Source organism: Hetaerina americana, unplaced genomic scaffold (genome assembly GCF_022747635.1).
Source record: "Hetaerina americana unplaced genomic scaffold, ioHetAmer1.1.p SCAF_148, whole genome shotgun sequence".
Classification (NCBI taxonomy): domain Eukaryota; kingdom Metazoa; phylum Arthropoda; class Insecta; order Odonata; family Calopterygidae; genus Hetaerina; species Hetaerina americana.
In genome coordinates, this window is record NW_027286603.1 from 175,986 (window position 1) to 201,652 (window position 25,667).

Consider the following 25,667-nt stretch of genomic DNA (forward strand, 5'->3'; position numbering starts at 1 on the left):
CTGAAAGAAGTTGTTAAAATTGCCTGTTGAAAAGTGACACCACTAAGAATGGTACTTTTTACTCAATAAACTCACAGTTATTAAAACTTAGGGAAGATATTTCAAGTAATGCATGCCACTCCCAGGGGCACCCTAACCTTGATGTGGTTATGGATCAGGTAGGCCTTGGCTGTGGCGGGAGCATTGATAATTCAAAATAAAAGAACCCTCCTATCTTCAGCGTTTATTTGAAAATGGATTGTCTCGATCCAGTCTATCGAAGGCCCCAAAATTTACATTTTTGTAGTACAAATTTATCATATAATTGCGGAGCAGGTAAAGGGGATTGATAGTTGTTTCAAATGAGCAAGAAGATCAAGATTAGATGAAGTAGTTACTTTTGTTATAAAAACTGCTTTTTAAATGCTGTAACCCAGACTAAAATGCAGAGGTTAGAGTTATTAGATATGTACTTTTATAGTAATTGTGAATGTTTAAAAAACAATTAGATAGGGAAAATGTGACCAAGGTGGTGGGTATAAGTATTTTAACGGATGTCAACCAAATTCATTTTTAAATTTGGGCAGACAGTTAAGACTGTGATGTTTGAATCTGAAAATGCGCAGTATCTCAGTTTATGACATTGTTTTATCAGGTTCAAGAAGATATTAAAACGTGCGGTGAAGTGAGTTTATAAGATAATGAGGGCCATACAAGTGCTGTAAAAGGAGACTTATTCATAGTGTAGGTATTGTTAGTGTAGATATCTGTAGTCGGTCATCTACATTTTAGAAATACATCAATAAGGTAGAGCATGAAACTGCTGATTTCTTCTACCTGCCTTGTCCCCTGTGGAAAATGGCTAAGTCTCATAATTCTTTTTCTCTATGATGACCTCTCTGGCTTGGGCTTACTGCCACTAATTGCATTGGCTATTCATTGATTTTATAAATTGACAAATTCACCAGCATTTCATAGTTTTTATGCATTTCAGAATTCCAATACTGAATCGTATAACAGTATGAATTGAATAATAGAATTGAAGGCTTTTATGCACTAAATAACATAGTAGGATAGGGTTTGTGTGTGCTCACATCTTCCACTAACAAATTGTTTAGTTCGAATCCCAGAGTCATATGAGTGTCAAAGCTATGAGGGATTTCTGAGCGGCTCTTTTATCCCACTCCGATGAATAAATAATTTTTTATGAGGTAACAGAACTTTTCGTTTACTGCAAAGATTTAAAAAAATAAATGTTTATAAGGTATCGGCATTGAAAATTAATCCCAACGCACTATGGAAACAGCTGTTGCCCACTCACCCAGGGACAACATACCTATCGTGTTGTTCTATCTTATAAATATTACTCTTCCTTAATGTCCAAATGTTCTCTACTCTTCCCGTATCAAGAAGCAATATGGGGACAAGAGTGTTAGGAACTTCATAAGGCGAATGAATGTAAATAGATTTTCTTTTGAAATTTTACATTAAAAATTTGTCGATAATATTGGATGATCTGAATCATTTCTTTTTTTAATATAAAAGAAGGCAGAGATTCATAGTCGGTATAACCCTCAGTGAAATGAATGTCTAATTACTTCATTAACTATTTATATATTTAATTACAATAGGAACCGTTAATGGGAAAAGGACAAGGAAACCATGGATGACAGATGAGATGATTAGAAAGATGGATGAGAGAGGGAAATCGAAGAATTTCAACAGAGTTAAGCAGAAGGAAAAACAAAGAGTTAAATAATAAATTGATATGGGTAAAAAATAAAGCAAAAGTAGAATGGTGGAAGGTGCGAGGATATGTAAAGTTTGCAGAGAAAGGTTGAAATAGGTATTCTATACAGCAAGGTTAAATCACTATTGGGAAGTAAGAAGAGAAGATCTGTGCTAACAGTTAGAGATTAGTTGGATAAGAAATTAGCTGACACAGAAAACATCTAAGAGAAATGGAAGGAATATATAGGAGCACTGTATAGCAAAGAACTTAGGCCAACAAGGTTAGATATAGAGAAGGGGCATTAGGTAGAGGAAGATAGCTTAGGTCCAGGCATACTCGATGATGAGATAGGAAGGGCATTAAGGGAGATGAAACTAAATAAGGCCGTCGGGGTGGATAACATTCCTGCGGAACTACTGAAATTTTTCGGAAAATGTGGGAGGAAGAGGCTATATGGACTGATTCGTAATATCTCTGAGGAAGGTATCTGGGCGGAAGACTTTGTGAGATCAGTTTTAGTTCCTATTCCGACAAAGATAAAGCCTGCATCATGTGAGAACAACAGGACAATAAGTCTGTTTTCCAATGCAACTAAAGTTACCCTCAGAATCACCAAAAAAAGGATAGAGAGTAGGGCCAATGATCACTTAGGGGATGATCAGTTTCGGTTTAGGCAGGGGAGAGGCACACGTGATGCCATTGCAGTAATGAGATCACTAATCAAGAGGAATTTAGAATACAATCAGGAGGTATTTGCCTGTTTTGTAGATTTCGAAAAAGCGTTTGATAGAGTGAATTGGGAAAAACTAATGAGAATATTGCAGAAAATAGGAATAGATTGGAGGGGCAAGAGGCTAATCCGCAACCTGTACATATCTCAGACTGGTCAAATGGGAGTGGGGAACGGGTAGTCCAGATAGGCAGTGTCAGGAAGAGGTGTAAGTCAGGGTTGCTTATTATCACCGCTGCTGTTCAACGTATATGTGGAGGAAAAGATTAAAGAGGCATGGGAAGAACTGGAGGTAGGAATGAAAGTCGGAGGGAAATTCATAAAATCAGTTAGGTTTGCTGATGACCAAGCTTTAGTTTGTCAATTAGCCAAGGAGTTGCAAGCATTGCTGAGTGATTTGGAAATTCAATGTGATAGATATGGGATGAAAATCAATATAAATAAAACAAGTATCATGCGATTTTCTAGAAAGACAATGGCAAAGCTCAACATTAAAATAGGAGGGCAGAAACTAGAGCAGGTAAAACAGTTTACATATCTTGGAAATGTTTCGGACCAACAAGGTCAAAGAAGTATAGATGTAAGGATAAGAATTGCGCTAGGCAAAGTGGCTTTCACTAGGAGGGAGTTAATGACAGGGACATTGAGTAAGGATGTTAGGAAAAGACTCTTCAAATTTAATATGGAGTGTAGTTATGTATGACACAGAAACATGGTTATTTAAGCAGGATGATAGTCGTAGACTGGAGGCTTTTGAAATGTGGGTGTGGAGAAGAATGGAGAGGGTGAAATAGACAGAGAAGAAAACAAATGAGGAAGTACTTGGTATGGTGGGCGAAGAGAGGGGTTTGTTGGGAGAAATCCTATGGAGGCAGGAAAAGTGGATGGCTTCTTGATTGACAGTGGGATGTTGAAGAATGTAATAGTGGAGAGAATGTGAGGGAAGGAATTGAATAGGGATGTTGGACGGGATGAAGTGATGAAGGAAGTACACAAACATAAAGAGGGACTTGTTGTAGATTAGGACGTTGGATTATGTTTTGTTAGGAGATATTATTTTCAAGTTGTGTCCATCCAAAACCTATTTTAAGCAGTATATTACCTAAGAATACATTTAATTAAAAGAAACAAAGCCAGGAAGAAATCAATATATTATTTTGTGAGTAAATTCAGCCTGGCATGCATTCACCCCGTTACATGCCCTAGTGGTGGATTGCAGGTTACCAAAACATACGAATACTAAAAACCAAATGATAAATTAGCTACAGTTAAGATTATTTATGTAAAAAGCGAGAAATGAAACAAGATGAGTACGGTTGCATGTTTCTCACTTTTATGATGCAGAAAGTCTTGCCGATCAGCAATGCTGCTGTGATTGTCCAATATTTCTTACTTCTCTGTGTGAAAATTATGACAGGGTTAAGAAACCCTTACTCTGCGACTATGTGTCCAATAATGATGCTTTAGAGATGGTGAGTACATTAAACTAAATAATGGCGTAATTGAAGTAATAAATACATAAATGTACATTTGACAGAAGGGCTGGTCCCCCATGGGCAACACTCTTGTGTACACTGTAATGGTTGGGTAACCGAGGAATATTAACTCAAATGGAATAAAAATGGCCAACTCAATTGTGTGGTTTTTGCCACTGGGTCACATACCAACATGAAACGTGCACAATAAAAGTTCTTCGATTGGTGGTAATAAAACCCTGTGGAGTTGTCATATTGGGGTAAGGGTCTTCATGCAACCTCCATTGCGTGAAACACACACGGGGAACATGTGGGCAAGCTAACAAAAAATTAGGATTAATTAGAAGAGTACTGGGTAAATGTGACGAAAAGGTCAAAGGGAAATTTTATCTTAAGCAGCTTAGACCTCATTTGGAATATTTTGCTAGTACATTGGATCCATACGAAGTTGGATTGATTGACGAATTGGATCGCGTGCAGCGTAAAGGAGCTAGATTTGTAAAACGTTGTTATGATAAACTTAGTAGCGTATCCAAAATATTAGGGCAGCTAGGCTGGGAATCACTCACGGAGCGAAGGTTAACTGACAGATTAAATCTCTTGAATAAATTGGAAGGAAGTCTCTTTGGCAGTTATGTTGAAACTATATTATTACTCTAATCGTACTACGGTAAGAGATCATGTCAATGAAATAAGGGAGATTAAGTGCAAAACAGATAGATTTAAGATGTCATTTTTTCCCACGAACGATACGGGAATAACCTTGTCCGACCGCGCACGGGCGAAAAAGTCTTCTTCGTTAAAAGAAGTCTGGCGCGCAATCACCCCCTGCCGCGCAACCTAGCCGTAGCTTGCAGGGTACCATGTATGCATGTAAAATCTTTTTGATCGTCGGCCCCTTCATGAATTTCTTAACTTTTTATTGAATCCCTCTACAAAACTATTCTGAAGTCAGTTTCGAGGTCAGCGTAACAATTTCCCACTTCGACCTCACAGAGGAAATGCCACTCACAGAAGAAATGGTACATATTTCTCAACTGCACTCATACTTCATCCGAAAAATATACGTTTGCTCTTTCAAATAAATTGCGGAATATGTCGCGACAGTGACTTTTAAATGGAGTCATCTGCTAATTTTCATTAAAATGCAACAATTTCAAAGTGTAAAAATCAGTCGCCCGTCAAGGTGAATTATTTTTACACTCTGAAACAGGTGCATCGTCGAGTGTAGTACATTGAGCATATTTTCCTTCACTCTGCGAGTCTTTCACACGTTCGCGACATCAACAATATCCTTTGAGAGGCGCTCCTTTCTTGCGCTCGCTGCATGGATTCGTTCTTCAACTTTGATGTCTCATCATCTTTCCAGGAAGCCATGAAAGCAGCCCGTGAGATTGACCGAAACAAAGTAAGGGGAAAACAGCAATACCTAAGTCCACTCGATCAATTATTGAGTTGGAAAATTTCTACATATCGTAAATGAGGCACTTATCTTTAATCTTACGTAGAATGAAATAGCCGCACTTTTCTTTTAATTAATCCATCGAGTGAGCAAAGAAGCGTCATCATTATACGACTTGACTCTGGTTCGGATTTACGCTACGGCAAAGATGTCACGTTATCATGTGCCTTTATCAATCGCCTATCTATGACATCACACTATTTCATCACTCGTCGCGTATACTGATTTGTGGTATATAAATAGATGGAACTACATCTCGGGTTTCAATGTGTGCTAAGTTAAGACGTAATCCCTTGCATGTTATCAGTCAACACGCCGTCAAATGTTTCAATTCAGAACTGGTCCCCATTGTTTCCCGACTCTTCCAATTATCCTCACGGATTTGACCTCATCCTCTCCACCTCCTTTTCCCTTTCCATCCCTGCGATCAGTAGTGCTGTCATTCCAATATAATCATACCCTGTCTGGCGAAGATGGCCTTGCCATCAAAACGGCATTCGAAACTCGTCCTTTTTTCTCTCTCTCCTTTTCCTTTGAGCCTTCCTTAAATGTCTTTAGTCCCTCACAATCCACCCTTACCTCTCGTCACACCACATCCCTCCCCCGATGACCCATCTGTTATTTCGTGTCGTTCGGATGCAGTGAAGGTGCCACCAGCATCCATCCAACTGGTCCTGCAGGCGTTTGCACACACTTGCGTGCTTTATAAACAAAAAAAATCCATAGCAGTCATTGGAAATAGTTTGCCCCATTTTCTAACGCTAGCATTTCTCTTTCAGCGCCAGCTAGTATGACTGGCTAGCATGCTGTGAGTTGTGAGAGCACGCTAATCTCCCTTCTTTGAAAGGAAACAACGCTTGTGAGAATACATTAGGTAACGGAGTCACATATGGAGATATTCGCCAATCGTTTATGATATAAAAGGACTGATTTTTCCATACCGAAAGGTACGAATATTTCTTTTGACATCAAGGCGAAAGGTAACGAGAGCCAGAAGTTCATCACCGTCGTAAAGAACCCCTTGCTTCGAAAACAATGAGAATAACGGCTTTATAAGAAGAGGTCGAATTATATTGCACCAATCAAACTCCTGAAAGACACGAGAAATTACGCTTTTTGTTATTTGACATTTTTTGAACTCGAAATATGTTTCGATTCGAGTGACGGAAAACTCAATGACACCAATAAATCAAAGGGTGAAGATTTCTGAGGACCTGATCATTGGGAACAGTCCACCGGCTTAGGGTAGGTTTGTGATGGATACTGACACTACAAACTACTTTATTCCTAAGCCCCAAATACCATGACGCTAAATATCCTCAAACCCCACGTCACAATAAATTATTCTTCACGTCTACATGCTTAGAAAGTTGGTTGGTTTATTAAAAATCCATCCTAGTTTCATATCTGAAATTCCTCTTCTTACCCTCCCTCTACTTCGTCTTTCCAACATTCTGACCTCCATTACCGCCTTCAGCAATCCATCGCCCTTCTGTCAGATCTCTCGCGTCCGTTTCTTCTGTCTTTTGCGTATTTCTCCCGACAAACTTGACCTCTTCCCTCATCATTCCCAGAACATCATTTTTTCTTTCCGTCCACCTCTTTTTCCTCCGCACCCATCCATCAAAATACTCAAATCTACGCTTATCTATAGCCTCAACGACCAATTTTTCGTGTCATGCAAAACGACGCCCTGTACATATATGTTTTAACTACTCTTTTCTCTTAGTCTTTACTTATGGTACCAACAGTTTCCTTGCAAAACGAGTTGTTTTATAGTGTCTCAACTTCTCAGCCCGCCATCCTCAAAACACTTCTTAAATAGGTCATCTGTTCTAGTCTATGTATTTCGTCTTTAATGCTAATGTCTTATCTTTCCTTTTTCTTGAGAATTTCATTACCTTCGTCTGCTTATGATTAATTCTCATTCCATTCCTAACGCACTGATTCTGTTGTGCTCTCAGTAATCGATTCGTAACACTCGGCTGGCTAACTAACGCTTGATCATCCACAAATCTAACTGATTAGATGAGTTCCCCACCTACTTCCCCTCCAGCCCCTCCCGTGCCTCCCTTGCCATTTCCTCCGCACTTTTCTTGAAAAGATCAGGTGACAATGGTCACACACTTCACCTCCCACTCACTCCCTTGCCTGGCAACAACTCTCCAGTCGCCAACGAAATCTGTACAGTCCGAGACCTTTTAAGATTACGCATTCGTCGTCTATACCGCCATTCTGCGCCTATCTTCTGCAAAGTGTGCAGTAAATATTACCCAGTTTACTCTGTTGAACGGCTCAAAATTTACGTACCATTCAAATACATGCCATTATTACATAATGTCCCTTTTTATTAGTGACCTCATAATGGCTATGGGCATCTCATGCAACTATTCTTTTTCTAAATCCAGGCTGTTCTTCTCCTAAACACTTATTCGCTCTCATCTCCATCCTTCTGTTGATTATCCTAAATATTACCTTTTCCGCGAGTAAAATCAAGATCATATTCCTCGCATACTGCTGTTTATCTTTGGGCTGGTTGTCAATATTGATCTAAAAAGGTCTTCCGGCCAAATTCTTTCTTCACACAAAGACTCTCCCTTCCTCGTAAAGGCTACGAATGAACTCATGAAAACTTTCTTCCTCGTATTCCTAAATTATTGAGTAGTTTTATCAGGATGTAATATGTTCCCACGGCCTTCTTCAATTTCAATTCCTCTCATGCTCTTTCATGCTCATGATGCAAATATGATAGTGTATCACATCAATGAGAATGAAATGAAATTATTTAGAATATTTGAAATACCTTATGTACCATCTAAAAAAACTAGCTAAATAAAAATCGTATAGACATAAGGGATCTTAATCAGTGCCGTTAACATTTTAAACTTTCAGATGCCGCGTGATTTGAAATAATGGCGAGTCCAATATTAGAAATAATTTTATTTTAATGATGATCATTGGCAGAAAGCTGAACAAAGGACATGTCAACAAAAAATTGACGACGGAATCACTCATCAAGGGACGACTAATGGCATCCATCGAAGTTTCCAGTCGGAGACCAACATTGTTGTAAGTACTCGCACTAAACACTGTGAGACTAAACACTGAAGAGACGACGAGAATGATAAATGCCACCGCACTAATCACGCCGCTGTGCCACTGCCCAGGCAGCGAGGAAGGGCGATTCCTTAAGGCGGTATTGTGATCGCAGAATCGGACGCCGTAATTGTGTGTCTTAAACATCTTCTTAAAGTCGGTTCTCGTCGGAGCGCCTCCAACCCCAGACGTGCGGGAACAACATTCTCGACTGCTCTTCTTTCCCTCGCTCCGAGTCGCGGAGGACATTGCATTCCCCATTGTCCACCTACTAATCCCCTGTGTTTCTCCCAAAATAAACCCCCGCCCCAACACCTCCACCCCCGCTGCCACTCCCAGCGATCGTCGCCTCGGCGGAAGCTTCCCCGTTTCGGCGCGTGTTGGGGGCGGGGACTTAAAAAGCTGGGGCGATTCCAAGGGCTGAATAGAGCTGGAGCTAATGGGGCGTCAAGGGAGGGTGTTGTGGAGTGAGCAGCAGCAGCAGCCGGGGGAGGGAGGCGAGACGAGTCGGAGAGACGCAGAGGGCGGTGGAGATTCTCGGATTTGGGGCATCAATTGAGCGCGCAAATGAGTCAACCTCTTGTCCCGTGGAACAATAAGAGAGGAAGTTCGCGACCCACCGCGCCAAGACGAACCGGTTGAACGGGGGAGAGAGGCGCCCGAGTAGGGAACAGCAGCGGCAGATGCGTTTGAGGAGTGGTGAAGGGCAGTGGGGGGCCCCCATCAACGGGGTCGGCGCGAACAGTTGCGGCATCCCAAACCCCAAACTTTGGCGCCGCGATCCCTGGTGGATAGTGTGGTGTAGTTTTGCTATGGGACCACACAACAAAGGGGGGTCCACAAAGATGAAGCTAGGGCTGTAAACATTTAACAATATAAATGAAAATCAAGATATAATATTTGATTTGTTATAAAAATTATTGAATGAATCAATCCATCTTAAATGAAAAGTAAAAAATCACAATCACCGTCAATTTTCGATCTGACCTATGACGCCAAATATGCCTCTATTCGATTAATTGAAGCTTAAAAAAAAGAGGTATTTCGCTGTTAATGACCAAACTGAATTTAAAAAGTCCAATTAAAGGGGACAGTAGAGAATGAATTCACACTGCTCACTAAACTATATAGCAGTTAACATCCCTTATTACTCCTAAAAAAAGTTACGTCAAGTTTAACAAAAGAATTACATTTTCAATGCAAAGACAAATCAATACTATATATATATATATATATATATATATATATATATATATATATATATATATATATATATATAAATGCTGACGTTTGCACTCTCCGTCTCTGACACGAGAGGAGTTCATTAGGTAGTCGATTCTGTTTATAATCCAAATATTATGGCCTTCGTTTTCCTGAGTCCGAGGTGGGCCATTGTCCATCCTCTGTCGCGGACGAGTTCGTCTTAACTTGACGCCCTGGGTGGCCGCTCGCTTCATCGACAAGGAAGGGCTTAACCGGGACGGGGCAAGACTTTGCGATGCCACACACTATTTTCAGGTATTACTCCTTGAGAGTAGGATGACTAGAAGTCCGTGCTCTCCCGGACATGTCCTCTTTTTAAGCCCGTCCGGACGGAATAATTGTTATCGTTCGGAAATTAACTGTGCAGTGAAAAGTAAATGGGTATGTAAATGTATGTACATGTATGCTTTCCTACCTTCCAATGGAGTACAAACTGGACGTGATTTAAGGGCTTGGATGTTTCGATGGCTGAAGTGATAGTAGGTGATTGCTCCTGGAAGGGTGATACGTGATAGATAGGTCGAGGGCAGTCGAAACGCAGTCCGCGCAGCGTCTGTGCTCGGTCTGATGGCTGCATAGGCGTCCGATCGCAGTGCGGAGGTCATTTAAAGTAATACGGTGACGCTAAATGTAGTATTGAGGACTCTGTTGGGGAAGCTTCGCGATCACTTCTCTCATGAAATAATTATTGGCACAAATGTGATGATGGGTCTCGGCGAGACCCTCTCTTGTTCTCGTTGGCGGGGGAGGGTAGGCAAAACCTCCCCCGGTCGTCGTCGCATTCTGCACTTTTCAATTATTTTGCCCGTGAAATCAATGTGGACGGTAATAAACTGACTAAGTTTTGAAAATAGAAGAGTGAACCGCATGGATCCGAAACCTGATCTCTGAAGCAAGAGATATTGGAGTAGATTGGAGCCTCTTGAGAAATGGAGAAACTAAGTTAGTAAGTCGGAGAGGAAGTATAGCGACGAGGTTAAATATGTGGAGGGCAAAGAGGGGGGGGGGTTGCAGGGTGAAATCCGAAGATGATTGACATAGCGTGTGCAGGAGGTACTTGGAGGTAGGGGTGGGATTTCGAAGGCCATGTGGAAGTGGAGCAGGAAAGAGGGAGGAAGTGATGGAGGCTTTTCGGACGGGACGAAGACACATATAAGGCGCGTGCGAGCATTTTTAATTCATGTAAGTGAAGTATCTACATTTAAGGTGCCTTATTTTTGGGACAAAATGTCCTCATTTTGTCTAATAGCATTCTTAGTTTCTTTGTCTGCATTAACCCCTGAAATATGGTAACGCAACCTTAGGGAGGAGTCTAGAAGTTCATCTTGATTTCGACTGAAACGTCGTGTGTCTTTTTGAGAATGTTCGTCGTGTTCCGTACTGCTAAAATACAGGTACATGGCGTTCACATGAATTCTATCGCTTTAATAAACCGCCTGATTTGAAGTTAAAACTACGACGGAAAGCTGCAATACGAATCCTTGGCGTGGCAAAACATGGCTTGTCAACTGACATCGCCTGGATGTTGGGATTCTGAAGGGTACTCGAGTAGGATTCAGCGCTGAAACTTAAGGATTTTCCGCGTACGGTCAATTGCCCATCCTCTGGCCATCAGTTGTAATGGTTACTTACACTAATATTGGTTTGCTACTCGAGAAGAATTCCTGAGGGTGTAAGTCGCAAATATCGCACGGGTATTGACGGTGCCATGTTTGGTGCTGCGACAGATGCGTTCATTGGTCACATAGCACCCGCACAGCGTCTTATAAAAAAATGCCAATAGCACCTCGTGAATTCCTTGGAGGGGAATGGGCGTGTTTTGGGCTCCATTGAAATTAATGAGTCGGTCGTCCCCACGCGGCCAAGGATACAGGGAGTGCTCGGATGTCCAGGTATTTCGGGATTTCAGGACGCCTTTCGCAGGTGCTTTGGAAAATTGCGTTTTTGCAAATGGAGTGTTTCAAGTGAATTTACGAGGCACACGTGCGATAATCTGCAATGATACCTTACATCCGAAAATTTTTCAAAGTAAATATTTGTCAAATTTTGGTGAAAAATGCACTCTAAGCTCACCTGTTACTATATCATTAGAGGAAATGACTAAAACCAAGTCCCCCGACCATTCACTACCTTTATACCTTTGACAATTTATGGCATTTGTTTTGTGTCTATTTGTACGCTCGATGTACACGAAACGTCTAATGCCTGGGCAATTTGTTCATTATAGTTCAGAGGTACTCAAAATTGGTAGGGTAAGGAGACTACGTTAGTACTGGCTGTGTTATGAGGGTAAAAAACTAATAGTAGTGGTTGCGTTAATTGTGGATGCATCTATTAGCTTGGTGAAAACTGACAACATCCGCTTTGTTAGAGACGTTTTGACTCGATAAAGGCCGTTCAAGAGGCTTCGACGAGTATCATCAACGGCATCCCAAAAGAAAATATCCAGCAGGCGTAGGGGGAATGGGATCAACGTTTTACTAAGAGTGTAGCAGCTCAAGGAGCATACTTTGAAGATTATTAAATCGATGTAAGTATATCGTCGATAAAATTCTCGTAAAAAAATCAGTCCTACCACTTTTGGGTACGACGCTGTATGTATATATTTATAAACATTGATTTAGATACTTAAACACAGAAACAATATTTCTGAGTTTAAGAGATGTCTTAATCAATGTTTTATATTTTGTGCGTCGCCGAAAGCGTTCTGTTTCGAAAATTTATCTATCTATATATATATCTTCTATATATGTATCTGTATATATATCTTGTGATCCGTTCGATTCCGCCTTCCCCACCTCTATTGTGTTCGTCCTTTATACGTGTTCCTATCCCTTTTCCTTATATATGTTTCTGTATATATGAGTATTTATTCGCCGTTTGGCGGGATTTCGTGTTTGAATGTGTATTTGGCCAATGTGGCTCATCTCTTTCTTCTGGCTATGCGTGCCACGAAACGCACTGTTCTTTTCCTGTATGATGTTGTATGAATTCTAACCACTGTCCTTTCCTCTTGTGTATTGTCTATTTCTCCTTTGGTGGGTGAAACAGCCCCCTGACGCCATCTCTTGGCTAAAGAATCGGGGCGTTTGCGACATATAAGACCCATGGATCTCAGGGTAAATTACATATCCTCGATAGCTGCCTAGATAGCAGGACGTGCCTGTGTTCACCGAGTGTCTAAAATCGCCGGCGTCCGAGGCTTCGGTCGCCGGGGTTTGGAGAGCGGCACTGCCGGACTCTCTCGGAAATCGAGGTTCCGATCGTGTTTTGTTTCGAGCGGCGGTTGACCGCCTAGTTCATCAAGAAGCGCGCAGTTTGACTCTCGACTTCTTCCGCCGGGAAGGCCGTACTTTTGTTTTGTTTAGTGGATCAAGACTGACCTTGACTCCTGGTGTAGAGCTTAGGCTCCTTTTGTTTGCTACCGCCGGGTGCGTGTGGCGGGGAGGGAGCGTTCGTGAGTGTTTTATTTCCCTTTAAAGTGCTCGTTTTTTTTTGTTGCGCTTTCTTCTTCATGCTAGTGTGCTGAATTTGATTTCTTCAAATGGCTGTGCGCCGTTTAAACACGCTCGCCTTGCAAGTTGACGAGAAGGCGAAGCCCCCTACCCCGTTGGAGGTCCACCTCTTCACGTTAGAGTCGCTGGGCCTCACACCCGAAGAGATAGTGGCGATCCAATTTGGATACAATCGCCATTTGATATTCCTGAAGTTGGCAACCGAAGCTGCAATGACTAGGATTTTAGACAATACTACGCGGAAACTACCGTTTCCGTCTTTAAGTGACCAGAGGACGACAATAACAATTGACGAGACTTCCGGCAGCCCGTGTAATGTCAGGGTTCTTTGTCTCCCCGTGGAGACCCCATTGGAAGACATAACAGGCGAGCTCCAACGCTTTGGTAAAATACATCGCTCGTGGGAAAACAGGTGGGAGGGAGAAAATATGGCGCGGGTGCTTACTGGCACCAGGGTTGTGCGGATGACGGTCGAGAGAAATATCCCCTCGTACCTCCACATCGGCGGCAACCGGGCCATCATCATCTATGAGGGTCAGCGCCGCACTTGCGCCCGCTGTAATCAAGAAGGCCACGAGCGCAAGACCTGCCCTCGGAACCAGGGAGGTAAGAGCTATGTGGAGGCAATGACGATGCCCTCCAACCCTAACGCCGCCGTGGAGATGGACGAGCCCGAAGGGGCTGTGGAGGAGAGAGCGCGGTCGCTTCTACTCATCGAGGGTGCGGTCCCGGCTGCTCCCGTTGGTCCCCCGCATCTCCCTTCAATTGGAGGGAAATGTCAGCGGGAGCGAAAATCGTCAACGGAGGAAAGGGAACCGAAAAAGAAGAGGACAGACAAACCCAAGCTCCTGGTCTCGAATACCGTTCTACAAATGGTTCACATACCTACCACCTCGCCTAATATCACACGACCTCCAGCCCCCGTCTCCGTGAGCTCGTCAAATGAGGAGGGATGGTCTTTCGCCCCTCCTCCCCCCGCTCACGCCATCGACGCCCTCGCTACGCAATCCTTGCATCACGGGTTTCAAACACCCCAAGAACCTCTGGTGACAGGTGAGGAGGATGCATCTGATTGCGATGTTTTCCAGTCCCCAACAGCTCATCCCTCGACCCCTTTATCATTGACTGTAAAGGAGGCGTCACCGACCCCGGAAGTCGACCCGCATACAAGTTTCCCAAAGTCAAAAATCCCACATACCCCATCTTCTTTCCCCATTAAGGACAGTCAATGTGTCGACGATCTTCCCAGCGCTTCTCAAGATACGGACCACAAGCAACTATCTCCCTTGATTTTTCCCGACCACAACCCTTCCGCAGATGAGCCCCAGTCCGCCACTCCGACCCTCCCCGAGGGTGCGTCCTGCCCCTTGGCGGCCCCCAGCGGTGCTCCTTCGAAGAAGGCCCCCTGTGGAACGCTGCCGAGTTACCCGGTCTTCGTGGAGACCACGGCTGGCTCTTCCTCTTCGGACGAGGCCGGGGGGGAGGGATGTGGCGAAATGCCGCGTCCTCGCTCGTCGACCCGTTGGACGAGGCGTCCCGGGAAACGGCGAAGCACTCGTCGCCCGGGGTCGAGTCGCGACCGGAGCGACGCTAGCCACGATCAGAACTCTGGGAAGTGATGTCCGGTAGCCACCCGGTGCCGGACACACTTCGTCCATCGTTGGAGAGTTTTTTTTTTTTGCTGAATGACTGATTGAATCGATAATTTCAACCCTGCCATTGATAATTTCTTACAATACATAATTTTCCATTGCTAGCTAAAATCTCCCTCCTAATATCTGTGGACCTTGTCTTCCTTTCTTTTTTTTTCTTTCTAAATGTTAATGGTCAAATTCACGAGTATGCGTCTGTATGCATATGCTTATGTATGTGCGTGTGGATATGCATGTGTGCGTATGTATGTACAAGTGGATATGTATGTGGTATATGTATCATATATGTATCCATGTATACACTTATACTAAAGAAAAACATGATGTACCCATAATCTGTGACCTGATATTATGCATAATGCTAACAAACTCTGTAATATTCTGAACCGAATAAAATAATTTATATCATAGCTCAAGTGGTTAAGAGCATCCGCCCGGCAAGTGGGTGGGCAAAGATCCGGTGTTCGAGTCCCGGTTGAGGAAATATTTTTACTCTTGTGATCCGTTCGATTCCGCCTTCCCCACCTCTATTGTGTTCGTCCTTTATACGTGTTCCTATCCCTTTTCCTTATATATGTTTCTGTATATATGAGTATATATATATATATATATATATATATATATATATATATGTGTGTGTGTGTGCATATTAATACATAACACATAAATATATATGTACATATATATACTTATATATACATATATATACATATATATATATATATATATATATATATATATATATATATATATATATATATATATATATATATATATACAGGGTTCGTCCGGAAAATAAGTGTACTGAGCTCAGGAAAAAATATTTATTACACTTTTACATATCTTAAGCTATTATTCCTCAAAATAGGACCCTTGTGAGTCGATACACTTGTTCCAGCGGCGTTCCCATTCCTGGAACGCTCCCGCGAAGGCATCATCGAGAACCTCTCGAAGACACGTCGTCACGGCCTCTTTGACGGCGTCCAAAGTCCCGTATCGCGTTCCTTTCAAACTCCTCTTTATCTTCGGGAACAGAAAGAAGTCCGGTGGTGCCAAGTCCGGGCTGTAGGGCGGGTGCGGCAGCGTTGCCACGCCGTGCTTGGCCAGCGCGGTGTGAGACGGCGCATTGTCGTGATGCAGCCGCCAGATGTTTTTGATCGCTGGCCGGACGCGGGCGACTCGTTTTATTGTTTTTGGCACATTACACTGCTCTGCTATCATCCGAACACTAAGACGACGATCAGAGTTCAGTGCATCGCGAACTTTTCGCACATTTTCGTCGGTGAGTGTCGTTGATGGGCGTCCAGGCCGTGGTTCATCGTCGACCTCTTCTCTGCCCTCCACGAACATCTTGTGCCACCGAAAGATCATGTTTCTGGACATGGCTGACTCCCCGTACGCCTGGTTAATCATACCGACAGTTTCGGTAGACGATTTCCCAAGCTTTACCGCAAATTTGATGGAATAACGCTGCTCCAAAAACTTCGGCATCGCGTTCCGTGACGTGGGTCGAGCGTGGAGGTTCGCGTTAACAGAGCTCCTCACTACACCACAGCTCAGAGCTGACTGCCTTTTTCAGCGTCGCTTGCCAAAATACCCCCCTCCAATCGCAGCCCGTCAGAGCGGTGCTGGGCGCGCTTGGAGCGGCGGGAAAAAATCGGTACACTTATTTTCCGGACGAACCCTGTATATATATATATATATATATACTACCTTGATCAAAAATTTCCCGGAATTTATTCAGAAAATTAAAAATACAAGTTTATTCATCTAAATCTATATTGTCCCCTTCAAAGTAATCCCCATCGACTGCAACACACTTATGCCAGCGCTTGATCCAATCCTCGAAACATTTTTTATATTCGGTTTTCGGTATGTCCATCAGTGCTTCCTGCGATTTTTCCATTACTTCCTCTCGGCTGCTAAAACGCGTTCCCCGTAATGGTTTTTTAACTCGATTGAACAGAAAGAAGTCACAGGGAGCCAAATCAGGTGAATTCGGTGGCTGTTGGATGGTATTTGTTGCATTTTTCGTCAAAAAATTACGAATAATGATAGCACTGTGCGACGGTGCGTTATCATGGTGCAAAATCCACGAGTTTTCTGCCCACATTTCTGGTCTCTTTCGGCGAATTGCTTCACGCAAACGTCTCATAACGCCCAAATAATACTCTTTGTTTACTGTCTGGCCTTCTGGCAAAAATTCATGATGCACTACACCGTTGTAATCCATGAAAACCGTCAGCATTGCCTTCTTTTTTGACTGAAAACGACGTGGTTTTTTTGGTCTCGGCTCATTTGGTGAACGCCATTCACTTGCCTGATGTCTGGATTGCGTGTCGTACTCATAAACCCACGTCTCGTCTCCAGTAATGATCCTTTTGATGAATGTGGGATCGGATTCAGCCTCGCAAATCATGTCTTTTGCGACGTCAACACGGTCTCTTTTTTGCATGAAATTGAGGTCTTTTGGCATGCTACACGACGGAAACCCAAATCATTAACCACAATGTCTTGGGCGGATCCATAGGCAATGTTCAAGTCCTCCGCTATTTCTCTGATGGTTAATTTGCGGTTATTGACCAACATTTCTTTTACTTTATCAATTTTTTCACCGACTTTCGATGTCGATGGTCTGCCACTGCGTTCATCATCTTCGATTGACTCACGACCACTTCTGAACCGCTCGTGCCACTGGTAAACGACCGTTTTTTTTAGAGAATCGGTACCGAAACACTTTTCCAACATTTCCAACGTCCGTGCGCCACTAAATCCGTTTTTTACGCAAAATTTAATACAAGTTCGTTGTTGCAAATTTAAATCCATTTCTGAAATTGTAAAAAATCGCCAACACACACAGAGATAGATGTACTCTTGGCTACGTAACTTTTGCAAATGTCAAGTTATGACACTAAGATTTAAAGGGAATATCAACAACAGATGTACCAATTTAACAAAAAAAACAGAACTAAAATCGGAACGATGGGAGCGCCACACGGTGGTTATTCCGGGAACGTTTTGATCAAGGTAGTATATATATATATATATATATATATATATATATATATATATATACATACATACATACATATATATTCTTCCACCAAGCATCCCTATATTTTTAGCATTCCATGTTTCTGAAGAGATGTATACAGGGGAAAATATTTATGATTCTTAAAATATTAGCAAATGAAAAAAATGGAATAATTGCAGATAATTGTGAAATACATTTATTGTAATACAATAAGATATGGACGGGTAGGAGCAGGGACTCGAATACGGCTTTCAGATGCATGTCAGCTATCAAGAGAAATTATTTAGGGCCCTTGACAGAAAGCCAATTCAATACGGGTATCGAGGTAAGATAAAGAACTTGAAAAGCTGACCTAGGCTGCTTTTCCTGGTATCAGTTATTTGGGGAGGTGACTGAAAGCTGGAGTTTATGGCGAAATTAAGGTTAGGATGATAATTAGGGTGAAGGTTAGGTGTTAAGGAATGTTTGGTCGGAGAGAAATCCGAGTTGACATGTTTTTAACAGAAGAAGCCAATCTATTGCAACTAAAAAGGTAACCTTGAGTTCCCAACTTGTTTACAGAACGTTATAATGGTTTTGTATCGAAATCATTAGCGGCAAAATGTTGCCAATAGAAAAAATGACATTGCATTAGCAGACTCGGTCAAAAAAACCATGCATCAAGAAAACAGAATTATGGATCAGCACTTAATAAACTGCCGAGAACTTTCTCTTGATAATATTCAATAAAGTATAGTATTGGATGTCTTGAATGGCTATGCTTGGCGAAAATGTGAACTAGAGGAAAAAATCACTCATAAAATTCATTCTCATCATGACGGTTTATCAATCCGAAGATTGGTATGTAGCAGCTCTCCAATATGTATTCTTTTCCATACCAATCTCTTATTTCCCTCAAGGTTCCTTTTTCTGACATTTTCATTGACTGCTTCTAATAGTTCGTCCTTGTCCTTACTCTGTCGTTCTTCCCCTCCACGTTTCATTTAATTATGATCTTCAATAAACTATCTTGCCTCGGGAAATACTTTATCAAAATCCTTCTTCTTCTAAGGGCCACAAATTCATACCCGAAGAGCTTTTTTCGTTCAAATGGCGCCTTAAAGTCTCCACGGGTAAAACAATAGATTAAGTTTTACGTAAATTTATTTCGTTTACCGTTGATTTTCAGATGTTTCAGTTTACGTTCCATTTGTTATGGTGTTCTTACTGTACTCGAGCGCGCTTACCTTAGGGCAAGTGTCGAGGATCTCGAACAGCACGGGCTCACCGTCGACGAGAACTTCATGTTTGTACCTATTCTCTGTAAAGAAAATGAAAAATAAATATCTTTCCAAATGATTATTTGGCAGATTTAATTTTCTTTGTTATATTTGTCAGGAATCAAAGCAACTTAGCGAGGTGACCAAAACACAGCCAAGAGTTTTGATTCAATGTTTTTTGAAAACAGTTTCGATAGCTTCTGTGTCTTGAGCATCGACGCCGTTATATCTTTTGCAGATGCCAATTAACTTCATTTTTATTTGTTCCTGATGACGTGGCCTGCCACTGTTGCGGAAAATGGAACGGCGTTAATGCAAAAGACGCAGTGGCTGCTGAAAACTTGCAGATATCGACGCTGCGAAAGCCAAGCTTATGATTAAAATTGAAATCTGTGTAATTTACTTCGAATATTAAGTTAGCTCGAGGATATTAGTTGATGAAATTTCAATATGTCAACTCTCATCATTCAATTAAGTCGTCAGGTACATTGTAGCAGGCCAAACTGAAGAATGAACAATAATGGCGCCCTTGCAAGAACCTCGGAGCCATTTTATACTTCCCCTGCATAGTCTGTTCATCACAATTTACTATTATTTAGGTTATTAGTTGATTTTATGACTTTTTTGAAAGGCAAGCGATCATTTTCTAGGATGAGCAATGTTGCTGACTCGTGAAGCTAACTCTTTGAGTAGCCAGTGACTTATTTGTCCATTCATTCCCTAGTTTTACTGGAACTGGCCTTTTTCTCCCGAACTTTACAATGATCTTGGTCAGGGTAGCGGGTGCTGTTTTATCATAGAAAAATTATGCCTTTGTTGAAAATTTATGACTTCCAGTCAGTAGTTAGGGTGGTCTTTTTTCTGTCCTTAATCCTCTGCCTCGTTACCAGTTCAGTATTTGTATTTAAACTTGTACAAATCACTATTTAGGGAAAACCCTTACAAAATCTGTCGATATTAATGGCTTCTGTGGGCCTTTTAGTACGACCCTGGGCCTCATTTCCATCTCGTATTCCTAAGTACTGCTAAGGCCTCCGGAATTTCCGCTATGGCATCGATTCCGATCAAAGTTAGCATTTAGTTTCAGATGAATTGCTTTCGTTGGTCATTTATTTCCTGGGAAAAGGAAATCACTTATTCGCAAAAAGTCAAAGAAACCACTCTCGAAAGGAGAGGGAAACACGATCAGGGATCGTAATGATTCTCACGCTTCATCATCGTCTACGCGATGGCTAACAACTATTCCATCACTGATCTTCGAAAGACGCTGCATCACTCCAACGTGCGTAAAGCTATTCTTGTCGCTGTCGCAAACCATTGGAGTGGTCGCGAACAGTGCTGAAGTGAGAAATTGTTTTATGGGTAGCAGTAGCGCGCCAGCAAAGGTCGCGCCACAGGGCTGCTTATATTACCCTTAAATGACGAAGTGTGACGAAATAGTTGGGAAGCCAACTGCTACCAAGAGCACCCCGAAACGAAAGGTCTACAGCAGTTGATTTATAGTACGCCCTTGTTTTAAAAATATCAACTCGGTGGTTATTTTTATGTAAATATTTATTGTTTCTCAAGTTAATGAGGGTATAGACTACTCGCATCGAGTCCCAGCGAACAAACAGATAAATTATTCCGAAAATAGTATTGGGGATTACGTTGAAATGCATGCCACCGAAATGACATATGCGAATGTTTCTAAAAGGAGTAAAAAAAACAAATCACTTTGGTCAAGCTCTAGCAAAGCTCGCCATTACATTTCTTAGGTATGCAATATTGCTCTTGACTCGGGCACACTATCATTACTATTTTTTTATTTTATCTATGCCTGTAAAAGGTGCTATACAAAGTTTTGTGCAAAATTTTCAGTAATTATAATATTTTAGAACGCGTGTTGGGTAAAAAATGACATAGAATACTGGAAATTGTTCGTAAACATGATTTTATCTTTTTTATAATACTTTTTACAGTATCTATAATTATTTGAACAAAGCAATCTTATTTGTAGATGATATTGCGTCTTATAATTCCATGAAGGGACATTTAGAAAAGAAACTCGAATAATGGGAGGTACTTCCGAAGATCTGATCTTAAGCTTAATTTGAAGGAGACAATCTATGGTCGATGGCAGAAAATTCTGTAGAAGAATAGAGGAAGATGACATTTAGTGTTTTCTTTGTAAATTCGGTTTCCAGGTTGATATTCAATGTATCTAGGATCTCATATCGTCTGCGTACAATTGCAGCGGGCATCGGAACAAGCAGCGTAACATCTCCCGCTCAAAGACTTCTGAGATGGAACTGTTTTATGCATGTTCCTTTTTGCGCAATTAATTCATTAGACACCCAAAAAGAACATGTTAATAGAAAAATATGTTATACTCAATCACCTCACTAACTTGAATAGAAAAACACTAAAATATTCAGTCAATATCTATTCATAAGAATTAGTGTTGGCGATGACCGACGGAGCTCCTATGCGGGGGTATCTGAACGAGCAAAGTGATCAACAGATTTTGTCAAATAATACAGATGATCCGACTTAGATTATTTCTCATTCTCCCTTGACTTTACCGCCAAATCAGCACCATCATATCCTTACCTGACTGGTGGTCGTACTCCCCGATGTATCTTTTGGTCAGGAATCTCACCGTCAGCGCTATACAGCATTCATGAGATGGAAAAAGTAAATATTAGACCCTCCATAGATCTATGAACCTGGAGCCAAATGCAAGATAGTTCTAAAAAGATATATCGTCTCCAAATCGAATTGCAGCATATCCTCTCATTTTGTCATAATTGTTTTAAACCGAAAGAACAATTGACAAGCTCGTGAAATCAAAGAGTTGTGGGGAGTGCTTAGACCTTATAACGAAGTCTTCACAACTTTAAAGCTCCTTTTCTCTTTTCTCCTTCCTTTTCCGATAGTCATTAAAAATAATCAATCATCTACTACCAGAATTGTGGTCACGTTTGGTTTTCATAAGAATTGATTGGTTACTACTACCGATACCCGTTGGAAGACCAGATCAGTCATGAGTTAGCTTACGCTTTCAAAATTTTATGCATTCACAACTTTCATCAGTAAAAATAGCGGAATTTTGCGTTTGCGCGTATTGACGTAGTCAGTGAATGCAACAGAATGCTATCAATATAACTTTGCCTTTGCCTTCATAAAGCTACAACAGTGAAATCATCACGTACATTCACGAGAAAAAGAATTCCATCAAAACAAATGCAGGTAGATGGAAAAGCTAAACTGAAGATGAATTCGGAGTGAAACGGCATTTAATGTGACTTGAGCACCACACCACATTCGTTTATTCCAATGCCAGGAGTAAATATTGAAATATTGATGGAAAGGGCAAGGGGAGAGGACTTTTACTGTGCGGTGGCATTTGGCTAAATGCAACTTCTCTCTCGCGTGCGTGCATTTTCGTCAAATGACGAGCATTTCCAATATAAATGCCAAATAGTATTTTGAACTAGTTCAACGAACGATAACGACAGAACGGACCACTCAGTCAGTGAAAGTAAACACTGTATCCACATCAACTTATATATCCGCTTGCGCGTTTATCGGCGAATGGACATAGAATTCCCTTGCTACGTTTCCTTCTCGATCAGCGTGAGTTCACAGTCGCAGCGACGCTCCTTGTGTTCCCGGCTCGATGGAGCGGCTTCGCTCGGTCCGAGGCATTTCGCACGAGATTCCGTCCCGAGGTCCTTAAAAAAAATTGACCTTCGCGGGAACATTGGCGGGGTGCGAAATACCAGAGCGAGTACTCGTCCTCGTGTAAAGTGGAGACTCCCGGATTGCGATGAGTTATGAAATATGGGGAGGCGAAACAGGAAGCGTGTCGCGCAGGCAAGCGAGCTCTCCGCCCACGCAACCAGCGAGTAGCGGCGGTCGTAGTTGTAATTGGGCGGAGGCAGTGAAGGGGGGTTAATTGCTTCGATGCGGGGGAGGTCCTCTTGGCTCAGCTAGAGTGATCGCTTTGACTGCGAGCGTTGAGAGAGGAGGGCAAGGGTGATGGGGAGGAGATGGGCTGAGTGGAAGAAGGAACGAATAAACAGGAATATTTTTATTTTCTTGAAATGATGACGTCTGGAGTTTCTTTCTCGGCGGAGGTTTTTAAGGATCGTCCGCTGCACGGGTGATTTAGAGTGGAATAAGTATAGCCATTATAATGGGAGTAATTTAAAAGACCCGACTCGGAATAGTATAAATACCTGATTTAAAAGAGTCGAATGGAATGCCGACTGAACAACGGTTCGCAACTGGGGCAATATTTGAAAAGCTGAACAAGGAACAGCTGCTGTGTTTATTAGATCATTGATATAAATAGACTCCGGATTCTATTAATAAATTTTATCACGTTTTAAAAGCCCATTTTTGTAACGTTTGAATTTGAAAAGACACCGTTTTCTCTTGTTATTTAGCTTGATATGAGGTCGGAATGATCCGAAATTCATCAGGCGTGGTTGAAAAAGAGTAGGAATATCTTTCTTTACAAAATGGATGCATAAAAATATAAAGGAATTATTTCTCTGTAAGCATTACTCCCTATACGTAGATTTCAGTAAACACAAACACGAGGCATTACGTTACCATTGTGTTCCTTTTGTGTTACATGGAACTTATTGCGAATAATTTCATTTTCAGTTTCAATTATTACATGAAAGTTTACATGGCTATGCGACTACATGACACTGTCAGAGACAATGAGATGGTCATAAACAGTGTTCCTACACCGTGGTATGTCATTGTCGACTGTTATTGTGCGAAACTAAGTCGAAATATTTAGGAAAAATATGAATTTAGCAGTTGAATCCAGTACCTCCCGCACATAATGAAGCAGTGTTCCAACTTCTACGGAGTGACGTTCTGCAGAATAATGGCTGTAGATGGTCTTCTATGGTGGTATTTATAATGTATTTGCCCTTTTCGCGAGTGCTTGGTTTCCGAAACCAGATTTAGTGCTCCTTGCGAGTTAAGGTGTATTTCCAGCTACTAATGCAGTGGTGATGATTTATATCCTCTCCAGTGTTCTCCTATACTCTTAGCGATGATTGCTTCTTCATTACTGTCACTCATACAGTTCATAGTGCTGCCCAACTATATTTGTGCCGGTATCGGATGACTATATACATATATATAGTCATATATGCTGTAAATGGGATGGGGATCCACTTGTTTTGTCAAAGAGATTTGTGTTTTTAAGTCTGGTTTTATGGACTATCTTTTGCAATTATTCGGGACTTGTGTGCCACCTGACAATGTCTATCAGCACATGTGTATTTTTAATAATAATAATCATGAGAATATATATGTATCATAAACACAAAAAATCAACCCGAAGGTCGGTTTGGTAGGTGATGATTGCGTTCACCCAGTACTAAGGCTAGTAGTTCCTTTCCCTGTGCCTTGAATATACGAGGGTCATCCGGAAAGTAGTACCCGTTCGTGAATTAAAGACACAAAAGTAAATATTAACAAACATAAAAAATTTTATTTGAAAGAGGATACTTTAAACTACTTCTCAACATAATCTCCAAGCAAATTAAGGCATTTGTCATAACGTGTGACAAGTTTCTGTATTCCTGCTGCATAGTCCTTCGCCGCCAGCTCATTGAGATACGCGAGGGACCCATCTTGCACAAATTTTTGCATAACGCAGATGGTGTTTAACAATTTCATGAACAATTGTTCGAGAAACATTGGGAAAATGCTCACAGATGTCATCAATTGTGACGCGCCGATCGTTCCTCACGAATTCGTCAACTGAGCTCACCAGTTGGTCTGTAATGACAGACGGTCTCTCCGAACGCTCATCGTCGTGTGTGTTCCCCCTCCCCATGTTGAAGTTGCGACACCACCGCCGAACAGACGACTCGTCCATTACATTGTCTCCATACACCTCCTTTAATTGGCGATGAATATCACATGGGCGAACGTTTCTTGCATTGAGGAATTTAATCACTGCCCTCACTTCACAACTGGCGGCGTTCTCAATTTTTTTAAACATTGTAAACAATCACAGAAACAACACAGGCAATGCTAGCGTCACGCAACTTGGCTCAGAGAAGGCAGACAAGCCACTGAAGCTATCTGACCTCGTCCAGCGGCTACTCGCGTCGTCAGCACTTCATGCGGCACGAACGGGTACTACTTTCCGGATGACCCTCGTATATAGGATAGGATATACGATCAGTTAGAGGACATAATCGCGTGTGTTCCTGCAGGGAAACATTTGATAGTGATGGGGGATTGGAATGCGACGGTAGGCGAAGGAACAGATGGTGACGAGTTGGGGGACTACGGATTAGGCATGAGGAATGACCGCGGGGAGAAAGCAGTTGAGTTCTGCAGGAGACAGGGGTTAGTCATCACCAACACTTGGTTTAGACACCACGAAAGACACAGGTATACATGGAAAATTCCAGGTGACTCAGGAAGATATCAGCTAGATTATATCC

The 25,667-nt window shown here is 41.8% G+C and overlaps 1 protein-coding gene across 1 annotated transcript in view; it reads right to left on the reverse strand.

Annotated features, from left to right (window-relative positions):
• The window catches only part of LOC139686691 (ras-related and estrogen-regulated growth inhibitor), a 50,041-nt gene that overhangs the window by 3,496 nt on the left and 20,878 nt on the right, over positions 1–25,667 (reverse strand). The window contains exons 2-3 of the mRNA XM_071583728.1: positions 21,790–21,846; positions 19,165–19,238 (exon numbers count right to left, since the gene is read on the reverse strand). Of these exons, the coding sequence (XP_071439829.1) occupies positions 19,165–19,238; positions 21,790–21,846 (131 nt within the window). The remainder of the gene's footprint in view (positions 1–19,164; positions 19,239–21,789; positions 21,847–25,667) is intronic.